Here is a 21,865-nt window from a genome sequence, read left to right on the forward strand (position 1 = left end):
TAAATATTTCTATATGTAGTTATCTACATCTGTATTAAACTAAACATGAGTTCTTACTGATGTCTCCAATTCAAATCCATCACCAAATCCATTACCTCCTCCCACCTCCTCTCCACTTCCTGTTATCTGAATCTCACTCCAATGATGAGAAACTTGGCTCCTACCTTGTCCCACCCACTTACTTGTTGAATTCCCTTGCACACGTACAGCAGCAGCAGAATTGTTAACCTGTCCCCTGATAGGGAATGACTTTACCAACAGTACAGTGATTATGTACAGTTCCTTTTGCTTTTAGTTTCAGGCTCCAGTCATTTCCAAATTTACTTAGGTGTATCCCACTCCCCTTTAGTGGTACTGTAAGGAAATGAAAAGGAAGGAGGAGTAAATTTATAGAGTAAAATCATTTTAAAGACATATCATACTTTTTAAAGTGTCAAGACTAAATTACACTATCTAAGGATATATGTTAAATGGTGAAACTTTTAAAAAAATGAAGTTATTACTATAAAATTAACCACACAAAAAAGCAGCTTCCACTTCTGGGAAGATAAAGTATCAGTGATTGGATGTAATCTCCCACCTGAAACAATTAACAGAGCCCAATAAACTAATGTATGAAACAGTGGCTTTCAGACATTTCATACCAGGCAGTGCCGGACAGGGATCCCTGAGAGATGGAAATAAATGAGGGAAGCCATCCACCTGACTCAGCTTAGTGTCTGGAGAGTTTCCTGGCTACAGCGCAGAGAAGGGAATGCAGGCAGAAATCTGTGGTGCTCCCTGAGTTAAGAACTTTAAGCTTAGAGTCGGAGAGATAGGGTAGCTTACCTGAGAGTGCAGAGCTACCACAGAAAAAGGGTCAGAGATAGAAGAAAGTCCTCTGGGGCAAAGGCAAGTGAGCAAACTAATATAGGAGAGACGAAAAAAACCACCCATGAGGAGCAAAGGGGCAAATGCCCCTAGCTCACAACCAGCAGAAAATAGATCATGTTCCCACTGGCCAGAGTGCAAAACCTTGGCTTTGGGTAAAGTACTCAAAATGGTATTCTTTTTTTGTCTGTTTAATTTTTTAAAATATATATTTAATTTTGAGAGAGAGAGAGAGAAAGAAAGAGAGACAGAGCAGGAGTGGGGGAGGGGCAGAGAGAGAGAGGGAGATACAGAATCTGAAGCAGGCTCCAGGCTCCGAGCTGTCAGTACAAAGCCCAATGCAGGGCTCGAACCCACGAACTGTGAGATCATGACCTGAGCCAAAGCTGGCTCCTTAACCCACTGAGCCACCTAGGCACCCCTCAAAATGGTATTCTAGGCAGTGGGGCACAATTCGTCAGAAGGCTGCACTGATACTACATGATGATGCTCAAAACAAGCCTTGAAAGGACCAAACCATTTCCAAGTAACTTAACTGTGACCCAGAATAAAGCTCAAAAATATTTATAGGACTACAGGGGTGCTGGCATGGCTCAGATGGTTAAGCATTTGACTCTTACTTTTGGCTCAGGTCATGATCTCACAGTTTGAGAGACTGAGCTGCATACTGGGCTCAGCACTGAGAGTGTAGAGCCTGCTTGGGATTTTCTCTCTCTTGCTCTCTTTCTCTCAAAATTAAATAAATAAATAAATAAATAAATAAATAAATAAACATTTAAAAAATACTTACAGGGCTACAAAAATATGCAGCATGCAACAAGGTAAAATTCAAAATATCAGGGGTCTATCAAGGAAAAGGAAAGAAGCAGGGAAAGAGGAAGATATGACCCATAATGAGAAAAATGAATCCATACAAAGAGATCTAAACACAGAAAAAACAGAATTAGCAGATAATGGACATTAAAACAGCTATTTTACATATATTCAAATAGGTTAGGGGAATGATTGCTCCATATTAAGTAAGGGCATGAAAGATACAATTGAAAAAATTTTTTAATGTTTATTTTTTGAGAGACAGAGAGAGACCCAGGACAAGCAGGAGAGGAGCAGGGAGAGTGAGATACAGAATCTGAAGCAGGCTCCAGGCTCTGAGCTGTCAGCACAGAGCCTGACATGGGGCTCGAACTCCTAAACCACAAGATCATAACCTGAACTGGAGTTGGATATTTAACCAATTGAGCCACCCAGGTACCTGGGAAGATACATTTTTTAAAAAAGAAACCCATGTTGAACTTCTCAAAATGAAAAATAAAATGTTTGAGATGGAGTATATCTAGAATTTTCAAAACACAGTAATAAGAAAACAAACAATTCAGTTAGAAAATGGGCAAAAGATCTGATCAGACCTGTAACCAAAGAACATACACAGATAGCAAATAAGGACATGAAAAGATGTTTAACATCATTAATCATTAAAGAAGTGCAAGTTAAAACTATAATGAGACACCAATGCATACTATTACAATGACTAGATTTATTTTAAAATATTTTTATGTTTGTTTATTTTTGAGAGAGAGCACAGGGAAGGAACACAGAGAGAGAAAGAGAGAGAAAGAGAGAGAAAGAGAGAGAAAGAGAGAGAGAGAGAGAGAGAGAGAGAGAGAGAGAGAGAGAGAGAGAATCTGAAGCAGGCTCCAGGCTCTGAGCTGTCAGCACAGAGCCCAACATAGAGCTCAAACTCATGAACAGTGAGATCATGACCTGAGCTAAAGTCAGATGCTTAACCAAACTGAGCTACCCCCGCACCCCTACAATAACTAAATTAAAAAACACCAAGAATGTGGAGCAATTAAAATTCTCAAACACTGCTAGCAGGAATATAAAATTGTACAACCACTTTGGAACATGGTTTTGGCTGTTTTTCAAAAATATTAAACATATGCCAGCCATCCCCCTGATACTGATACTCCTAGATAATTACCCAGGGGGAAGGAAAGCATATGTCCACAAGAAGACTTGTCTATGAATGTTCATGGCAATTTTATTTGCAATAGTCCCAAACTGAAATTACCTTCGACGGATGAATAAGCAAATCACGGTATCCCATATGTTGTACTCCATGGTATTCTGCCTCGGCACCTATTTTGTTTGGTTAAGGGGCTTGCAGGGACCTTGAACTGATACTAGTATTTCATGCAAGCACACACCCTAGACAACAGCCTGCAGAATCACAAGGAAACGTCAAGTCCTGATATGACTTCCCCAACTGCCCTTGTGATCAACAGTCTCCCCAGCCTAGGACTTTCCCCTATGCACCACTTAGACGAGACCCCCACCCTCACCCCAGATCATTCCACGTGGGGATCCTAATAAAGGCACTTGCCCCGCCAAGGTCCTGCCTCTTTCTCTGCCTGCACCCTGCCTTGTGTGGCCCCTCCAAGTGTGCCATGTACTTCTTCAAGGACCCATGAGTAATAAACTTCTTTACTTCAGTGTCTTTTGTATTCTGTTGTCCAGCCACAATTCACCATCCAGCACCCTGTGCTCTACCTAACCAATGTTAATGTAATGAAATCGTAATACTGTACAATTAGATACTATTCATCAATAACATGGGAATACAGTATTGATACAACAACAGGGATGTGTTTCATCACAGTTTTGCTGAAAAAGTCAAGGGAAAAGAATATATGCTGTGTTTGGTGCTGTTTCCCATTACTAATTACTCAGCTACTTCCACAGAAATTTCTAACGCAATGTTTTACATACAGTAAAGTGCTTGAAGATAATTTGTGACTTTTATTAATGTTTTCAGGTTCAAATGACATCTAAATTAAGATCATAGAATATTTTTATTTTTATATTTTAATTTTTTTGAGTGAGAAAGAGTGTGAGTGTGCACAGGGTGGGGGAGGACAGAGGGAGAGAATCCTTGGCAGGCTCCATGCTCAGCGAGGAGCCTGACACGGGGCTTGATCTCAAGAATGTCCGATCATGACCTGAGCTGAAATCAAGAGTCAGATACTTAACCAATTTAACTGCCCAGGGGCCCCAAGAACCTAGAAGAATAATAATTTAAAAAGAATTCCTTCAGATGAATTTATCCAATTGACCCCTCACCCCCACCTCCATCCCAGAAGTTACATGATTTACCTGTCTAATATGGAGAAAACCTAGAATTCTAGCAGGTTATTTCTACTCACTGTGAAAAATATCTCCTTTGAGTTATGAACAAACCATAATTTTAAAATATAACAATTTTTAGTAGTTGGTCTTGTGAAATTCACTATTTGGTGGCTTTTTTCCTAAGAAAACAAATGATAATAACCACAAGGAAATGCTTAGATGAAATTGATCAGTGATGTTTCAGGGCTTTTTTTTTTTTTCAGTCCTATTTCTCTTATCTTGTTCTTTTTTATTTTTTTTAAACCTTTTAAATGTTTATTTATTTTTGAGAGTGTGAGTAGGGGAGAACAGAGAGAGGCAGACACAGAATCCAAAGCAGCCTTCAGGCTCTGAGCTGTCAGCACAGAGCCCTACATGTGGCTTGAACTCATGAACTGCAAGATCATGCATGACCTGAGCCAAAGTCAGATGCTTAATTGACTGAGCCACCCAGGCACCCTTCTTATCTTGTTCTTTATTCAGTCAAATCCCCCTGGTGGAGAAGAAATTTACATTTCTTCATGCATCTTCCCTATATGCAAAATATGAAGAAATTGAACTGCCTTGACGAGAGGGGTAATTTCTCCACAAATTGATCTCTTGGCAAGCCCCAAAGACTTGTAGGAAGTAGGAGGAAGAGGATTTTCCAGAATCTGCAGTGATGCCTTCCAGATGGAAATAAAATATCCCTGCCTACTTTCAAATTGCTGAGAAACTGGGGGGATTTAACTAACAATAGGGAGTGTGGAGGGTGAATAAGATCCTACTGCACATTACCTTTGGCTTGTGCAGCAACTTAAAATTTTTATTTAATGTTTATTTACTTACTTTTTGAGAGAGAGAGAAAGTGAGTGAGCACATAGGCAGGGAGGGAGACACAGAATCCAAAGCAGGCCCCAGGCTCTGAGCTGTCAGCACAGAGCCCTACGCGGGGCTCACACTACAAACTGTGAGATCATGACCTGAGCCAAAATCAAGAGTTGGATGCTTAATGGACTGAGCCACCCAAGTGCCTTGCTTGTGTGGCAACTTTTAAATTCTGTTCATCCCAGATGACATTCTGAGATTGATGGTCTAATACTAGTGAAGTAAGTGATGGTATTACTAAGCTTATGTAATTATTACCCTTTTACTAGGAGTACCTGAAAGTGTTAAAATACACTTGACTCTGGGCTTCCCAATTTTTATATCTCCTTGGTATAGATTAAAATATTTAATTTGCTCTTCTCAGTTTTGATGACTTTTGGAATGCTCAGTGTTATGAGGGGCAGTGTCTCAGATATCTAGAATGCCCATTCATTATTTAGATCAGTAGTTCTCAGAGTATGTTCCTCTCTCACTAATGGCTTTGCCTCATATTTACATGAGAAAATAAAACCCCTCAGTGGACATCCCTCATCTTCCCACCTCCTATACAATGGGCTGGCATCTGTGCTTATCTTCTCCTTTTACTGTGTTTTGCAGAATTTACCGACTACCAGTCAAAGGCCCATCTTCACTTGTGCCCTGGATTCCAACCCTCAAGGACCTCTGTCCATCAGTTACTTTTGCTCTCTCTTGGGTCATTCTCATCAATGTACAGTTTGCTCTGGTTTAGCTTTTTAAAAAAATATCCTACCTTGATTCTGTACTGTCTTTCAGTTCTGTCTCATTTCTCTTCTCTTTTTTCAAGCCAACCATTTAAAAAAATTTATTTATTTATTATGAGAGAGAGGAGAGAAGAGACAGAGAGAGAGAGAATCCCAAGAAGCCTCCAATCTGTCAATGCAGAGCCTGATGCAGGGCTCAAACTCACCAACTGTTAGATCATGACCTGAGCTGAAATCAAGAGTCAGATGCTTAACTGACTGAGCCACCCAGGTGCCTCTAAGCCAAACACCCTAAGGGCTGATCCCACATGCTTACTTCATCTGACCTCTAATTTAGTCTTAAAATTTTTTTGTATGTCTGTCAATATTATATATCCAAATAGTTTAGAATCAAATAATTCTATAAGGAATTTTAAGATAAAGAGCAAACTCCTGGTCATCTTCCTCTCTTCCCCCAATTTTCCTACCCTAGAGGCAACCACTCTTAAATCTTTCAGGTAAATCTCTTGGTACATATATACATATTTTGAAATAATTGATGTGTTACTATTCTTGGTCTTTATGTTTTAGGCAATATCTATTGGTTTCACACCATAGAAAATGAAGATTTATCCCTTTTTTTATCTGTCACACACACACACACCTTGCATCCCCTTCACTGCTCCATTTGGTCATACTGCAATTTTCTTAAGGGTTTATTCATTGTTTATATTCTTATGACCAAGTGTGTGTAATTTAGAGCTTAGCCATGTAGTAAAACTATTACCATTCTTCCTTTCTACCATGATAGTTTTACTATGGAGATATTGTGTGTGTGTGTGTGTGTGTGTGTGTGTGTGTGTGTATAGCTTTCTTTATAGAGTTCTTTAGTTTTTTCCTCTTCTTAAAAATAAATAACCTCCTATGTGAAAAAGAAAAAGAAATATGCCCATGCTCCCTCCCCCACTTTTAAAAGAATACTTCAATAAATAGTTATAGCAAATACTTTTGGTGCTGCATGCATATCCTCTCAGCCCTTGCTATTGTATAACATACCAATCTGACTTTCGCTTGTGAATATATCGCCATTTCTTTGCATGAAGGCTTTCTTTGGGACCTGTGCCCTCTCTACTTATGAGCATTGCAATCCAAAATTACCAGGGTCTAAACACTCTACTCCATAGGACTTTTCCTTGAATAATGACTCCCCCAGCTCTCTCCTCTCAGGTAATATATTTTAAAGCACGTATTCAACACTGTTTCTTAGAGTAACTCAGTGGGATTAAACTCCAGTTACTCATAATGGCTGCTTTATTGGCTTCCTTCATGTATTGTGTTCCCTCTACCAATGGTGTTTCTTGGACTCACTTCCCAAATAAATAACTTGTACTCAAATCCGTCTTTCCACATCCTGCTTCTTAATCAGCACAAACTAAGACAATTAGTCTAAGTATTTCTTTATGTCACATTTTAATGTACATGATGACTGGTGTCCCAGTTTCAGAAGATGATAAAATTGATAAGTTGGGGCAGATGGTATCAGCCTGATCCCTCCATTATCAAATTCCCTTTCCTGCTTGTAGTAGTCGGGGTTTTCCAGAGAAACAGAACCAATAGTATAGATAGAGATTTATTAAAAGGAATTGGCTCACGTGATCATGGAGGCTGAGAAGTTTCAAGATCTGTAGTCAGGAAGCTGGACACCCAGGAGAGCTGATGGTATAGTTCTACTCCACATCCCAAAGCCTGAGAATCAGAAGAGCTGACAGCATAAGTTCCAGTCTGAAGGATAGCAGGCTTGAGACCCAAGAAGTAATATTTCAGTTTGACTCTGAAGGCAGGAAAAGATCAATGTCTCAGCTCAAGGAAGTAAGGCAGGAGTTCCCTGTTACTTGAAGAAGAGTCATCTTTTAGTTCTAATCAGGCCTTCAACTGATTGGATGAGACCCACCCACATAAGGCAGCAATATAGTTAGTCTACTGATTTAAATGTTAATTTTATCCTGCAGCACCCTCACAGAGTCCCCCAGAATAATGTTTAACCAAATATCTGGGCACCCTGTGACCCATTCAGGTTGACACACAAAATTGACCATCACGTTGTCTTCCGCTTAATACTTTTCGCAGATGCTAGTGATTATTGCCTATGTTAATTACCTCATCAAATGTTTAAAATGGTGATTTTTTAAATGCCAACATTACTTCTGCATTTATCAGCTAGGATTCTATCAGTATGAACCTTTCCTCATCAACAATTTGGTTGCTCTGAAATACAGTTTTTACAGAAAGGCTGTGATAAATTTGTCAGTTGTCTGAATAATTTTCAGTATGGTCATCCCCGTCAGATGCTATATTAATTTTATCTTCCTAAAGTAGGCTTTCCAAGGGCCCTCTGACTTCCTGGAAAGCATTCTGACTAATTATCCCCCCGACCCAGTACATGGCAATCCTTTTCGGATCTTCCTTCACCATAAATATGGGAATTCCTTTTGGCTGTTTCCTGTGTGGAAACTCCTATTTTCTGAATTCCCTCTTTCCATTTAGGTGGAGCACATCCTCCAATATCTCCCTGAGGAAGGGTGTATGATAATTTTAAATTCTAGGTTGGAAATGTTTTTCTGTTGGAACTCTGAAGGTATCGATCTACTTGTCTTTTAGTTCTCAGTGTTTTTCTTGGTACCCTCAGTTCATTTTCACTCCTGAAATGTTTCTTTGTTTTTGAACTGTCCTTCTCCTTGGAAGTTTGTAGGATTTCCAAGCAACAGTACTATGCGTTGTACATTCAATTTTTATCTGTTGAGCTGAACATTAAGGGAATGACTCCAGTCCTTTACTTCTAGGAAATTTTGTTTAATGATTTCCTTAGTTATTTCCTCCTATGGTTTTTCTCTTTTTAGAATTTCTAATATTTGGATGTTGGATTTCCAGGACTATTCTTTTAAAATTTCTATTTCTATTTTGGGGGAATTTTTGCTCTGCATCCTGGAAGATATCTGCACCTTTTCTTCCATTTCTGTTATCTTGTTTTTAATTTCCAAGAGCCTCATTTTGGTTCTGAATACTTAAGGCATTGCCATTTCATTGATAAATCCTTCAGTGTGTAGCTCTAGAATTACTCTTTTAAAAAACATAACAACAATGCTATTATAACCAAAAAATATAAGCCTTACTATCAAGGATCCAGGGACTCTTCAAATTTCCTCTATTGGTATGCACATTAAAAATTCTCTGAGTCAGTGGTGAAATAAGTTTCATATGGTTCAATTGCTTAATAGCTCTCTTAAGTTTTCTTTTAATCTTTAGTTCTTCATTTTTTCTCCTTTTAATTGAATTATTGAAGAATCAGGTCATTATGATGTAGAGATTTCCACAATTTGGATTTGGTGGCTTGCATTTATGGTGATTTTACATTTCTCTTTCCTCTGCATTAACTGTAAACTGGTAATCAGATCTGAAGGCTTGATTAGAATCAGGTTTGATCATAAGGGGCATTAAGACAGGAGGCAAAGTATCGTCAGGAGGCAAAAAAGTTCTGATGCTCTTTATTGTCATGATGTTAGCAGCCATGAGCATCATTGTCTTTATCCATTATTTCATTAGAAGGTACAAAATAGTGATGTTATACTTCTGTCTCTCCATTTATTAGCTGTATTTCTAGGAAGAGAACTTTCTCTCATCAATTTTTTCATTACCTGATTTACAGTCAGTGCAGGGAAAGCAGGTAAATTCTTTCCTTTTATCAGTTTTCAAAATAATGAGTTGGTTCAGTAGCATCCTTCAAGTGCGGCAGTGAGTTCTCTTTAATTATCACCATTATGACCATGTACATTTAAACATTTATTTCCATGCCTTATAGTTATTATCCCTTTATTGCTCTAATCTACTGTACCATCTTCGACATGAGAAAAGTTCTTAAAGTTGGCCTCTGAGTCCTTTTGACATAATTCTAAAGTGGTTTTTTTTGTTGTTTCTTCAATGCTAGTGGTTTTTGATGATTTCCTTGACAAGATGTTACAGGCTCATTCGCAAGACTGATGTCTGGAATCATGAATTTGAACTGAGAGTATCAATGTAAAATCATGATATGTTTTAACCCTAAAAATGTCTTTCATTGGAAAAAGCTCACAAATATGGACTGAGAAGCAATGAGTACAACTAAAAGCCCAGATTGTGATATCTTTATACCATTTCCCTTTAAATACCATTTCCTAGGACTCCCTGAAGAAATGGCTGGGGCGCCTACGTGGCTCAGTCTCAGGTCATGAGCTGAAGGTTTAGGGATTCAGAGCCCCGCATGCACTTTGAGCCCAGACGCTGCTTGAGATTTTCTTGTTCATGGGGCAAGCTGTGGGAAAGCCTTTAGAATGACTGGGGGGTCGGTAACTCGTGGAGGAAACTCCCTCCACACCGCCACCCATTTTCCAATGAACTAGCCCTATAATAAATAGGTGAATTTGAGAATGTCCTGCACAGGTGGGCAGTCTACCTGTGGTAACCAGCAGTTCTCCCTAAGCCTGGATTTCAGTTCTCTAAGACTTTTCGGAAAAACTAACAGTATATTGGCTGTTCTGGCCTAGCTGTTGACAACTACGGTACAGAAATCTCCTAATAGGAAGAGAGGTCTCAAAGTGGGGAAGGAAACACCTTGTAGATGACCACTAACCCCAGTCGAGATATTAATTACTGATGACCAACGATGGGGCATTGACTGTTCCTTGAAGTTGTGCGTTGAGCAGAATTTTAAAGCCACCGAGGGGAACGTGTGGAGAATGAGCTGTTCAGTAAATGATTTCTTCCCTTTGCGGGGCTGGAAAAATCCCTTTTTAAATGTGGCCAGGGTGACAAGGATACAGAATGGGAAGACAGGAGACTGGTGGCCGGGCTTACGAAGGAAAAACGAGAGGTGCAGGAAACTCCATCAATCTCTTCTCCCAACCACCATCAGCAGCAGAGAGCCAGGAATGCTAAGAGCCGAAACCCAGGAACCTCCCTTGTCCTTCTGTGGGTGGCCCGCGCCTAAGACTCGGCTCCAGTCTCAGCGCTTGCGCAGCACGAAGCGTCGAGCCCGGGAAAGGCCAGGAAACTTCCACGACTACCTCCCCAGGTCCCGCCCCTTCCTCAGAATCAAGGGGGAGGAGTGTCGTGCGCGCTCGCAACGCAGCGAGAGTCAAAGTCCCACCCCCAGCTCCAGCCTAAGGTTCTGGCCCGCCGCTTCGCCCCTCCCCACATACCTCTGCTCCAGATCCATTTCGGAGGCTCGACCTACACGCCACGCAGTGGGAGGCACGAGCACGAGCGCGTGCGTACGTAAGCGCGCGCCGACTCTGGCGCATGGAGGCCCCGCCTTTTCGTCCCGCCCCGCCCCCGTCGGCCTCTCCTCCAGCTGCTCTCTCAGCATTTAGGATCCCGGCATTTAGGATCCCGGCACCCGCGCGCGTTCTGCAGCTATGGAGGTACCCGGAAGCCTGTGCAAGAAAGTCAAGCTGAGCAATAATGCGCAGAACTGGGTGAGTCGGAGCCGAGGAGCGAAGGAGGCTCCAGGAGGCTCTGGCTGAAGCTCGTTCCGGAGCCGCTCCTTCCCTCCCGCCGCTGCATCCTCCCCGGAGCTCGGGGGATGGTACCCGAGGCCGCGGCGCCTTCCAGTTGGGGCGGTGGGGGGGGGGGGGGGGGGCCAGACGGGCTGGCGCGACTGGGGTCTCGGGCTGGGCGCTGTGTGCGGTCTGACCCACCCTCCTTGGGAAGAATGCCCCCTTACCCTGTTCCTCGGCTCAGACGAGACCTCGAAGAAAATCTTTCGGGAATGAGCTAGCGGCTGCGGAAACGTGCACCCGCGCGCGGCAGGGGATGCTTCCCGCATCTCTCGGAGATGCCAGAAGGTCTGCAGAGGAGGCGAAGGCGGGCGCGTTTTCATTGCGTTCGTAGTTTTCCTTGGCTCTGCCAGTGCATTTAGCCCAGGTTTGGATCCATCGCCACGTCTTTCCATTTCTGAGTTTCAGTGTGAAGGGAGAGTACCCAACAATGTGGCCATTCATGAGTTGAGACTGCTCTGAACTGAGGTTCTTTGTGGCTCAGTTTTAAATCGGAATGTTTAACAAATAACATGGAGTTTTAAGGACTCGATTCCTGGAGACAGTGAGGTGTGGGTAGGCTAAAGGTTTATAACGTTTAGCAAGGACTGCCAGTTGGATTTGATGGTCAAGTGCTGTGTCCTCAGGAGGTTGCTTCCTTCCTTATTTCTTTGATGAGAAACAGCTTTAAGATTTTGTAAGTATAGAGCAGATTGAGGCGGGGGAGGGGCAGGTGGTATCCAACTTGAGTCAGGAAAGGCACTGGTTTTAAGTTTAGATGGATTTTATTTCACAGTACAATAAGATCCTGAGGTTTAATTTTAAATGCAACCTTGCAAATCATCATTAACCTTGATGAGTCAAAAAAAAAGCCATTTCAGGCAAATACTCACTTGAAGTGAATTTATCATATCTGTTGTTACTTAGGATTCTCACATGATTACTTTCTTTTAATTATTTAATCTTACGTGATGAGGAGGGAAAGGAGATAAAAGGTGAATTGGAAAGAGAACTAGACTACTGGCCTCGTCTCCGGTTCCAGCTTTACCATTTAGTAGCTGAGTGATCTTGAGGAAAAACATTCTATTTCTTTAAACCTTAGCTGATTTAATAAGGGTGTCATAGTGTGCATACACTTCACTAGGTTTTAAATTATTTTTTAATGTTTTTTATTTATTTTTGAGAGAGAGAGACAGACCGAGACAGCATTACAGGGGAGGGTCAGAGAGAGAGGCAGACACAGATTCCAAAGACAGGCTCCAGACTCTGAGCTAGCTGTCAGCACAGAGCCTGAGCGGGGCTTGAACCCATGAACACGAGATCATGACCTGAGCCCAAGTCATATGCTTAACGGACTGAGCCACCTAGGCGCCCCACTAGGTTGTTTTGAGGAGCAAAAAAGATAATGAATTTGAAAGTGCAGTGAAACCTCTACCGTGTAACTTGGCTATGGCTCTTGTACCTTAAGGTATTTTTTAGGTATTTGGCTAAATTAGGGTATTTACAGATGATTTCATTTACACCGTCCATAATTTATTTTTCAACTATTTGCCATATAGGTATTTGTATTCTTTGTAGAGACCTGTGCTACTGATGGAGAAGATGAAAAATGAGCGACCCGGTGCTTTCTGGCCAGTTGCACATGGCCTGGTTGGGGCTGTAAGTGGCATTTGCCAGGTGATGAGTGTATCAGATCACAGTGAGTGATGTAAGACGTGTTTTATCGCAGTTTAGATGGGAGATTAGTTTTTCCTGGATGTTTGGGGAAAGTTTATGGAGGAGAAATAGGCACAGATTTCTGAGGGAGAGAGGGACTGTATGAGTTAAGTGCTGGGAATAAGAATTAATAATAATATTATTTTTTATTCTAGGAACAAGGAAACCTGTTTAACCACTCTGGAGGATTTTTATCGAGGAGTGGAGGGAAGTTTGAATGGGTAGGGTGTGGCTAGGTTATGCAATTGTTAATGTTTGGCTGCTCAGTGAAGACTTGATTCTGTGGGAGATTTTTGGTGAGGCTAGAGTTTTTAATTTTCTGGGCCTTGTAAGTCTTTTTTTTTTTTTTTTTTTTTTTTTTTTGCCTCAATAGAGAACATCCATCATATTTGCCTTTCACGTAAGTTGACTGATATACACAAGTGTGAAGAACCCGTATACCGTTAAAGTTTCCATCACATGATGAACTTGGATTTCCAGGAAGTTGGAACTACTGAGGAAATTAGATACTGTTAGAGCCCAGATGTGGAAGTCTTAGAAAACAGACAGGGTTATAGTGAGGTCCAAATGAATTAAAAGACTTAGAGCGTGCTGGTACATGAGCACTATTTAAGTTGTTCTTGGTATTGATTTATCCAAAGCAAGGGTGCAAAGGGACAGGTTAAGGCACTAGTGGGAGCAGTGGAATAGGTACATTAAAAACATACAAGCAAGAGTCAGAAGGAGCTTACTAACTAGAATTAGGGAATGAAAGAGGGAGATTTGATGGTTAAATTTGAGTTAGAGAATAAAGAGAAGAATGAGAGACTAAGTCCTAAGCTTTGGGTATTATCTTCTATGAAGGAACAGATAAAAGAAGGGGCTTTATGAGAGCTAGGCAACAACCTAGGAGAATGTAATGTTCTGGCATTGGGGAGCATTATTTAGTATTATGGGAAGATCATACATCGACAATAATGGTAAAGAGAAGTCAGAAATAAAGTTGCGACATTAGCTTCCTCATAGCTCAGTCTGCCAAAGGATCAGATGTAATCTTATCCTTCTTCATCTGACTGAAACTTTCTCTAGGGGGACTAGCTTTTTTCTTTTCTTTTCTTTTTTTTTTTTTTTAAGTTTCTTTATTTTGAGAGAAGCAAAGACAAATGTGAGTGGGGGAGGAGCAGGGAGAGGGGGAAAGAATCCCAAGCAGGCTCTACGCTCAGTGCAGAGCCCACTGTGGGGCTTGAACTCATGTAACCGTGAGATCATGACCTGAGCTGAAACCAAGAGTTGGACACTGAACCAACTGAACCACCTAGGCGCCCCAACGTGGGACCAGCTTTTATCTGCCTTTAAAAGTGTGTGAGTTGCACTGTGGGAGATGTGGGGCCCTCAGTTCAAGGCCAGGGGTTACTCACCCATTTGGGAGAATTATGTTGGGTTGAATTCCTTGCTTGGACATGCCTTACAGGGGAGTTGGAGCCTTCAGCCCATGGAGTGGTCTGACATTCAGGAGCACCTATAGTCTCGCTCTGGTTTGTCTTTCCATTCCTCCCTCTCACCACCCCACAAATTCCCATAGCTCCATAACTCCAGCCCCAACTTTTTTTCTGTACTGTCCATCCTCATGGTTTTACCCAAGCATCTCCTTCTGCCTGGGATGCCTGTTAACCTTTGTCACTTACTAAAATCTTCACAGAGCTGTGGGCTAGATTACCAGTGTGGCTCTCCTGTGTGCACACACACTCCCACATTGCTGAATTGTGTGTGCACCCCTGTATTATGTCGCATGCTGCTACTATCACGTGTTATATAGTGATATTTCATTACAGATGTTTAGTTGTCTACACTGAGCTTCTCATATAACAGGATGGGGATAAGGAATATGGTACAAAGCTTCAGATAGTAAAAGCCTTAGATAACATTAATATTTCCGCACAACTTTCGAGAGTAAGTTTCATATATGGTAGGATTCAGCTTACAATTTGTCACCACCTGTGTGATCTTGGGCATATTACGTTAACACCTCTGTGCCTCACTATCCTCAAAAGTAATGATGTGGATAATAAAGTAAAGCTTATAGTGGAGATGATAGTGCATATCTCCTAGGGTTATAGTGAAGTTTTTTTTTTTTAAGTTTATTTTGAGAGAGAGCGCGTGCATGTGCACACATGAGCGAGGGAGAGGCAGAGAGAACCCCAAGCAGGCTCTGTGCTGTCAGCACAGAGCCCAGCGGGGGTGAGAGTGGGGGTGACTTCATGTCACAAACTGTGAGATTGCACCTGAGCCAAGATCAAGAATCAGATGCCTAACTGACTGGGCTACCCAGGTGCTTCTATAGTGAGATTTAAATAAGTCAGTATAGGGGCGGCTCAGTCGGTTGAGTGTCTGACTTTGGCTCAGGTCATGATCTCGTATTTGTGGGTTTGAGCTTTGCGTCAGGCTCTGTGCTGACAGCTCAGAGCCTGGAGCCTGTCCTCAGATTCTGTATCTCCCTCTCTCTGACCCTCCCATGCGCCCTGTCTGTCTGTCTCTCTCTCTCAAAAATAAATAAAACCTTAAAAAAATTTTTTTAAGTAAGTCAGTATATTTGAAGCACTATGGTGATGCCTATCACATAAACAATATTTAAGGTGTTCTTATTATTTTTTATTATTAATTTCTATTTTTTTGAGGGGGGAGAAGGGACAGAAAGAATCTTAAGCAGGTTCCATGCCCAGTCTGGAGCCCCATGTGGGGCTCAGTCTCACAACCGTGAGATCACAACCTGAGCTGAAAACAAGGGTCAGACGCTTAACCGACTGAGCCACCCAGGTGCCCCCTTGTTATTATTTATTAATCAGAAATTTAACACCTGCTCTGCCTTTGTTCTAGGTGCTAGGGATGCAGTAGTAAGAAGACAGGGTATTGCATTCTGTCTGGGAAAGAGTTGGTTAAAAAGCAAACAGATGAGTGAGATAATTTCTCCTGTTACCAGCTCGACCTTTTTTGAGCAGTTTGTTCAATACACTGTTAGATGCCTTTCACGGAAGGCCAGTAGCTCCTTCTGGATTTGGGAGGAGACTGATGTGGAACAGAAAAGAAACAGGCATGCAGATATGGAACACCTGGCTTACGAAAAGCCGAGGCACAGGCCAATATTTTCATCCTTCAGAGCATTGGCCTGGCCATGCTCAGGAGCATGTATTGATCTGCTCCTGGAAAAATTGCCTAAAGAAGAGGGAAAGCTGGATTTCTACCAAGAATGTATTGTTAATGTTGACTAACAACAGTAACAAGAGTGACAGCAAGGTCTGGATCTGTGTTGTCTAACCTAATAACTACTAGCCACCTGTGGCAACTTAAACTTAGTTAAAATTAGTAAAATGCTTTTCTGCTCAAAAGAAAAATAAGACGAAATAAAATTCTTCTGTGTCTTGAAAAAAAAAATTCTTTTCCTTAGCTGCACTAGCCACATTTCAAGCACTCTACTGCTCTGTGTAAGCTAGTGGCCAGTGTATCGGACAGTGCAGTATAGAACGTTTTCATCATCTCAGAAAGTTGTATTGGACAGGGCAGGTCTAGTTAATGACTTTGAGGTGGCTGCCAGCATTTCCTCTACTCTCTGTGTATTTATATATTCATGTAGTCATTTTTTCTTCTTTCCAGGGCAAGGAAATTTTGAGAGCTAATGGCTACTTTGGAATCCTAGTTCTGGGTGATTCTGCAGCCCTGACCTCTGACATGGTACCCAGCAGTATTAGCCTTCCCCACAGCATACTTGTGTCTCTACATGTCTATTGTGAAATAAGCTTTCCCAGCCTGGGCTCTGTTACATTAAATTTTGAGGAGTAGTTCTCTATTCCAGTGGTTCTCAACCGGATAAGATCCCGCCACTCCCAGGGGGGTGTTTGGCCTTATCAGGAGACATATTTTATTGTTATGTGTGTGCATGTGCTGGGGTGCTTTTGGCATCTGTTGGATAGAGGCCAGAGATACTACTAAACATCTGGTGCATAGGACAGCTCCCAGAGCAAAGTATTACCTGGTTCAAGGAGTCATTATTGCTGAAATTGAGAAACACTGTTCTCTTTGCTTTGGGTAAGAAAAAGGGGAAAATTGCCTAGCTCTGAAATGCAAAATTAGTAATTTAAAGTAAAATCTAGTTGATAATAACATTTTCTTATTCAGCAGGTTGGAAGTTACCATCTTTTGATCTTTTTTTCTTTTCTTTTTTTGTAATATTAGTTTTGAGAGAGAGCAAAAGTGAGTGAGCAAGCATAGGAGCATTGGGGAGGGTCAGAGGGAGAGGGAGACACAGAATCTGAAGCAGGTTCCAGGTTCTGAGCTGTCAGCACAGCCCAACATGGGGCTGGAACCCACGGTGAGATCATGACCTGAGCTGAAGTTTGATGCTTAAAACTCCAACCCTGAATTGTTTTGAAAGCAAGTTACTAAGAAATTTAAATGAAGAGAATAACTTTTTTTTTTTAAATTTAACTAAGTGGTAATTATTTCAGTGAAATAACCTTTTAAAAATATATTTAGAAGTGAATATTCAGTTCCTCATCAAAGTGAGTTTTAACTGAATAAAAATAGTGGGAATGTTAGACATTATGTATAGAAGTCCAATTTCAATTTTAGATGAATGTAGGCATTGTTTTGTCTCTTTGCTCTAGTTTCCTTAATGCTTACATACTTTCTCTGTGTCTTTATCTCTCATCTGTTTAAGTTTTATAGTATATTCAGATTGTACAACCATCACCCGTATCTAATTTTAGAACATTTTTTCACCTCAAAAAGAAATCCTGTACGCATGAGCAGTCATTTCCCTTCCTACCCCCTCCTTCCTCTCTAGCTCTTGACAGTCCATGATGTAGTTTCTGTTTCTGGATTTTCCTATTCCAGATTTTCCTATAAATGGAATCCTACAGCATATGGCCTACTGCATCTGGCTTCTTTAGCTTAGTATAATGTTTCCAGGGTTCATCCATGTGGTAGCACTTTGTTCCTTTAGGTGGTTAAGTCCTGTTCCATTCTATGGATATATATCATGTGTAGTTTATCCATTCATCAGGTGATGGACATTTGAGTTTCACTTCTTTGGCTCTTATGGGTAATACTGTTGTGAACATTCATGTATGTGTTTTTTGTGTAATCTCACATGGTTTTAATAGTTTAATATCAACTTCTGATGTAGACATTCGTGTATTTTTGTCTGTCCATCTTCTGAACTCCCTTCACACATATGGGAGTGCCCCACTGTCACTCTGAGAGGCACAGAGGTCTGTCGTAGCGTAATGATTTCTTTATCTGTTTAGTCTGTCTCCTTCCCTGAAATGGTATCTTTTTCCCAGTCTGTAGAAGGGGTCAATGACCAGATAGTCTTAGACTCGTTTCTGACTTCTAGGAATCTCTTAGAGCTGGGCTTTCCACCTGGAGGTCATCCCAGGGCCCTTCTGTTGAAGGTGTTGACATTTTGAAATCTCAGTTAAATATATAAATGTTATTTAATCTTTAAAACTGACTATTTGGGTACCCGTGATGTATGTACAGAGTGCATGCATGATAGTTGATGGCAGTCAGATAAGTCTGCTAGGGACTTAGTTTTGATTCAGGAGGTCTGGGGTAGAGCCCGAGATTCACTTTAGATGAGCAACAGCATTCCAGTGTTGCTGTGTGGGGTGTTTTGGAATCACAGAGTGTTAAGTAGAGGATTTTCAAGGTTTTTTTTGCCTCCCGCAATGTATGAGTATGATCTTCACTTTTGCTGTTTGCCTTTGGCTTGTTAATGTTCAGAAGATTAATTTCACTTATGAGCAACTGAACTAAGTTATCAGTAACTGTGTGAACTAAAGATTTCTTCCTTAAAAAAATTTTTTTTTCAATGTTCATTGATATTTGAGAGACAGGGAGAGACAATGTGAGCGGGGGAGGAGCAGGGAGAGGAGACAGAAACCGAAGTAAGCGCTAGGCTCTGAGCTGTCAGCACAGAGCCCGAGGTGGGGCTCGCACCCAGAACCGTGAGATCATGACCTGAGTTGAAATTGGACTCTGAAATGACTGATTCACCCAGTTGCCTCAAGGTTTCTTCTTTCTTTGTACGTACTCTACCATGTTGTAGTGCGCGCGGGCGCACAGAAGCAAGGATGCGAGGGTAAGGGAATGAGGAAAAGAAGAGAGAATCAAAGGCTGGGAACGGGAGGGACAACAGGAGCGGTGCCCAGATTGCCACTTCTCACATGCAAGCAGTTTTATACAAACAGCCACAGCTAAGAGAAGGGTTTTTTCTAGACAGACCTTTTTCTGTTCCCACAGTTATTGTTACAACATTTTCCTGGGAACTTTACATCTCTTCTTATTGTTATTATAAGCGTGCCAAAGTGTGAAGGACATTTGTACAATAACATCTCAACTCAGGAAGCTTGAAGGACTTCGGTGCATCTTAACTCAAGTGAATTAACCTCTGAGGAACTGGATCAGCTGCCAGGGCTGTAAGGGCACGAGAGCTTTGCTCCATCACACTCTCCTTCCTGGCTCCTTGCTGCTGCTTCTCACACCATGTCTTCACGTTAGTCACATGATACTCTACTGTTCTGGAACCAGGCTGGATCGCTGGGAGAAAAACCAGGCGGAGGCTCCCAGAGATCGGAGTTTTATTTCACACTGCCTGGCTCAGAGGATCCCTCTCCAGAGATCTGAGCCTGGAGCACAAGCATGGGGGACAATTCATTGTCTGTGACTTTCGCATTCTTCATTGGTAGTAATTTGGTGCCTGGGGCAAGCGGGGCAGGAAGAAGAACCCGGAAGAGGAGTCTCTGAGCTAGGATCTAGAGCTTGTGTTTGCCCCATCGGCCATCTTATGGTGCATAACTTTACTTCTTTTCCCAACACTACTATCTCCTCATAGTATGTCTGGAGACAAAGACTGCTGTTACCATTTTACAGATTCTCTTTGAGGAATACTCTGTTTAGCAGTTTAAGGTGGACGGTGGGATGGATGATAGATGTGAGTCCAGAATTATACTTGTTTGCTGTATGCTCTGTGCTTTTACACATTCCACTGAAAAAGGCAGAGCTGTTCATAAAATCATAATAAACTCACAAGACTCGGAATTCTCTAAATGCCATTATAGGAGAAGTTGATATGTCACATAGGGAAGTGGATAAAATAATAAAACCACCCATGTGGAAATTAAGGTCAGTCAAAAAAGGCACCCTGGGCCACTTGTGTGCATCATGACAGAGTAAAATGTGTAGAAAATGTGCACCACAGTTATCAGAGGCCATGTGAAGTCAGTCTGGTAACAGGACTGATAGTTGTTCAGGCCCATGTGTAGAAAGTAAGTCCTGTTGAAACGAATTGTTTTCTGCTAGACTTAAGATTTCTGAATGTCAGTCTTTATTTGCACGTTAGGCAGAGAAAACAAATCATATCTTAAAATAAGTGCCTTATATCTAACTTTTACTGAGCACTGACTAGGCACAAGAAAAGAGGTTGAACGTTGGGGAAAATACAAAGAACTGCAATTCCTGTGCTTGCCCTATCTACCCAGGGAAGCCACAACAGCTGCACATAGAAAGACACCTGAAAGTAGAAAACAGTCCCTCAGGAACAAACAAACCATATAGGCAGTAGGTGTCACAGGGACTGCCTGGGGGCACACACCAGGCCACGTAAATGTTTCTATAAACCACCCAGACGATTAGGAAGGGGACAGTAAACCTGATCTCTCCATCCTGGGGATGGAGGCTAGGCCCTCGAAGACTGAGAGCAGGAATTTAAAATCAGAAGGAAATAACTCACTCTTGGCCCTTAGTGAGTCACCAGTGTCATTTCTTGTGGGTGGAATTATAGGAAGGATTTGGCCACCAAGGGTGGAAAGAAGGGCAGGGGAACTAGGACATTGTGTGTGGGAGTGGCCTATAAATTCTCCGTAAGATTCAGGCATAATTCCACCTCCTTGCCATTCCAGTAGTTTATAAAAAAAATGCTTTTTAATTTACTCTGAGAAGCTGGAGTAGGAGATTATGGCAGATTTTTTTTAAAGGTTTTATAATATGAAAAAGATGAAACATTCATGAACAATAAGCATCCTTACACTGCCATCCTGCTGCCAGAATTTTTTTTTAATGTAGGAGGCAAGACACCCCGAGGGAGCATTCTTTTTCTAGTGATTAAAACAGACAATCTCTGCTTATCCTATGTTTTCTCCCTGACACATCCTCAGTGGTTGGTTTATGGCTTCTCAGGTAATTTTATATATTCTACTCAATTTAAAAAGAAAAGCAGGAGATTTTACAGGGCCAGAATGAATTCAAATTCATTAGGTGGGTGTTTCTTCTTGCCCCCAGGCGAAATGACTTGGAACAAATCCCAAAGCAAAATGGCCTGAGTCAAACCGGTTTTTCAGGCGGAGGCAGCTGAGTAGCACCACCTCCCAACCCTGCCCTCTTCCTTCAGACTCCACCCCCTTCTCCCCAGGCAGCCCGTCTGGGGGCTGAAACTAGTGACCTCTGGGAAGAGGTGTCCCTCCTTCCCAAGAGATGAGGATGTCTGTGTGCAGAACCTTGTTTTTGTTTAAGATGGAAATGGGGAGCTAGAAAGTTATGTTTGTTTCATTAGTTTCTTGAAGAGAAATAGGTCGGAAGACCCATATTATAATCGTTCATAAGTGATTATTGGGCATTTTATTGGAAATCCATCTGTTGATGAGACGATTAGTCGGGGAGGGGGGTGGCTCTTGTGCTGTGCCTATTAAGAATTGGCAGGCTGTCCCCTTGGCCCCAGAGGATTTTCCACAGTGAGTGATGGTAGGACTCTGAAGGGCAGAGATGCCTTTCTTCGATGCACTAGGAGGACCACAGGCGGGCGGCCAGGGAAGGGGCGGGAGTCAGAAGAGAGACCTGGCACCGCAGGCAGGCCATTTTTAGGAGAGCGTACATCTGGAAGTTGAAGATCTGGATGGAAATATGTTCCTGTTCCTTTACAAAGTTCATGTTTCTGTACCTACAAGGGTG

At 41.8% G+C, this 21,865-nt stretch overlaps 1 protein-coding gene across 1 annotated transcript in view; it reads left to right on the forward strand.

Annotated features, from left to right (window-relative positions):
- The first annotated feature begins 10,931 nt into the window (after positions 1-10,931).
- Positions 10,932-21,865, forward strand: part of PAPSS1 (3'-phosphoadenosine 5'-phosphosulfate synthase 1) — a 98,406-nt gene continuing 87,472 nt past the window's right edge. Inside the window, exon 1 of the mRNA XM_029951366.1 lies at positions 10,932-11,110. Coding sequence (XP_029807226.1) covers positions 11,051-11,110 — 60 coding nt within the window. The 5' untranslated portion in view covers positions 10,932-11,050. The remainder of the gene's footprint in view (positions 11,111-21,865) is intronic.

This window comes from Suricata suricatta, chromosome 1 (assembly GCF_006229205.1).
Source record: "Suricata suricatta isolate VVHF042 chromosome 1, meerkat_22Aug2017_6uvM2_HiC, whole genome shotgun sequence".
NCBI lineage: Eukaryota > Metazoa > Chordata > Mammalia > Carnivora > Herpestidae > Suricata > Suricata suricatta.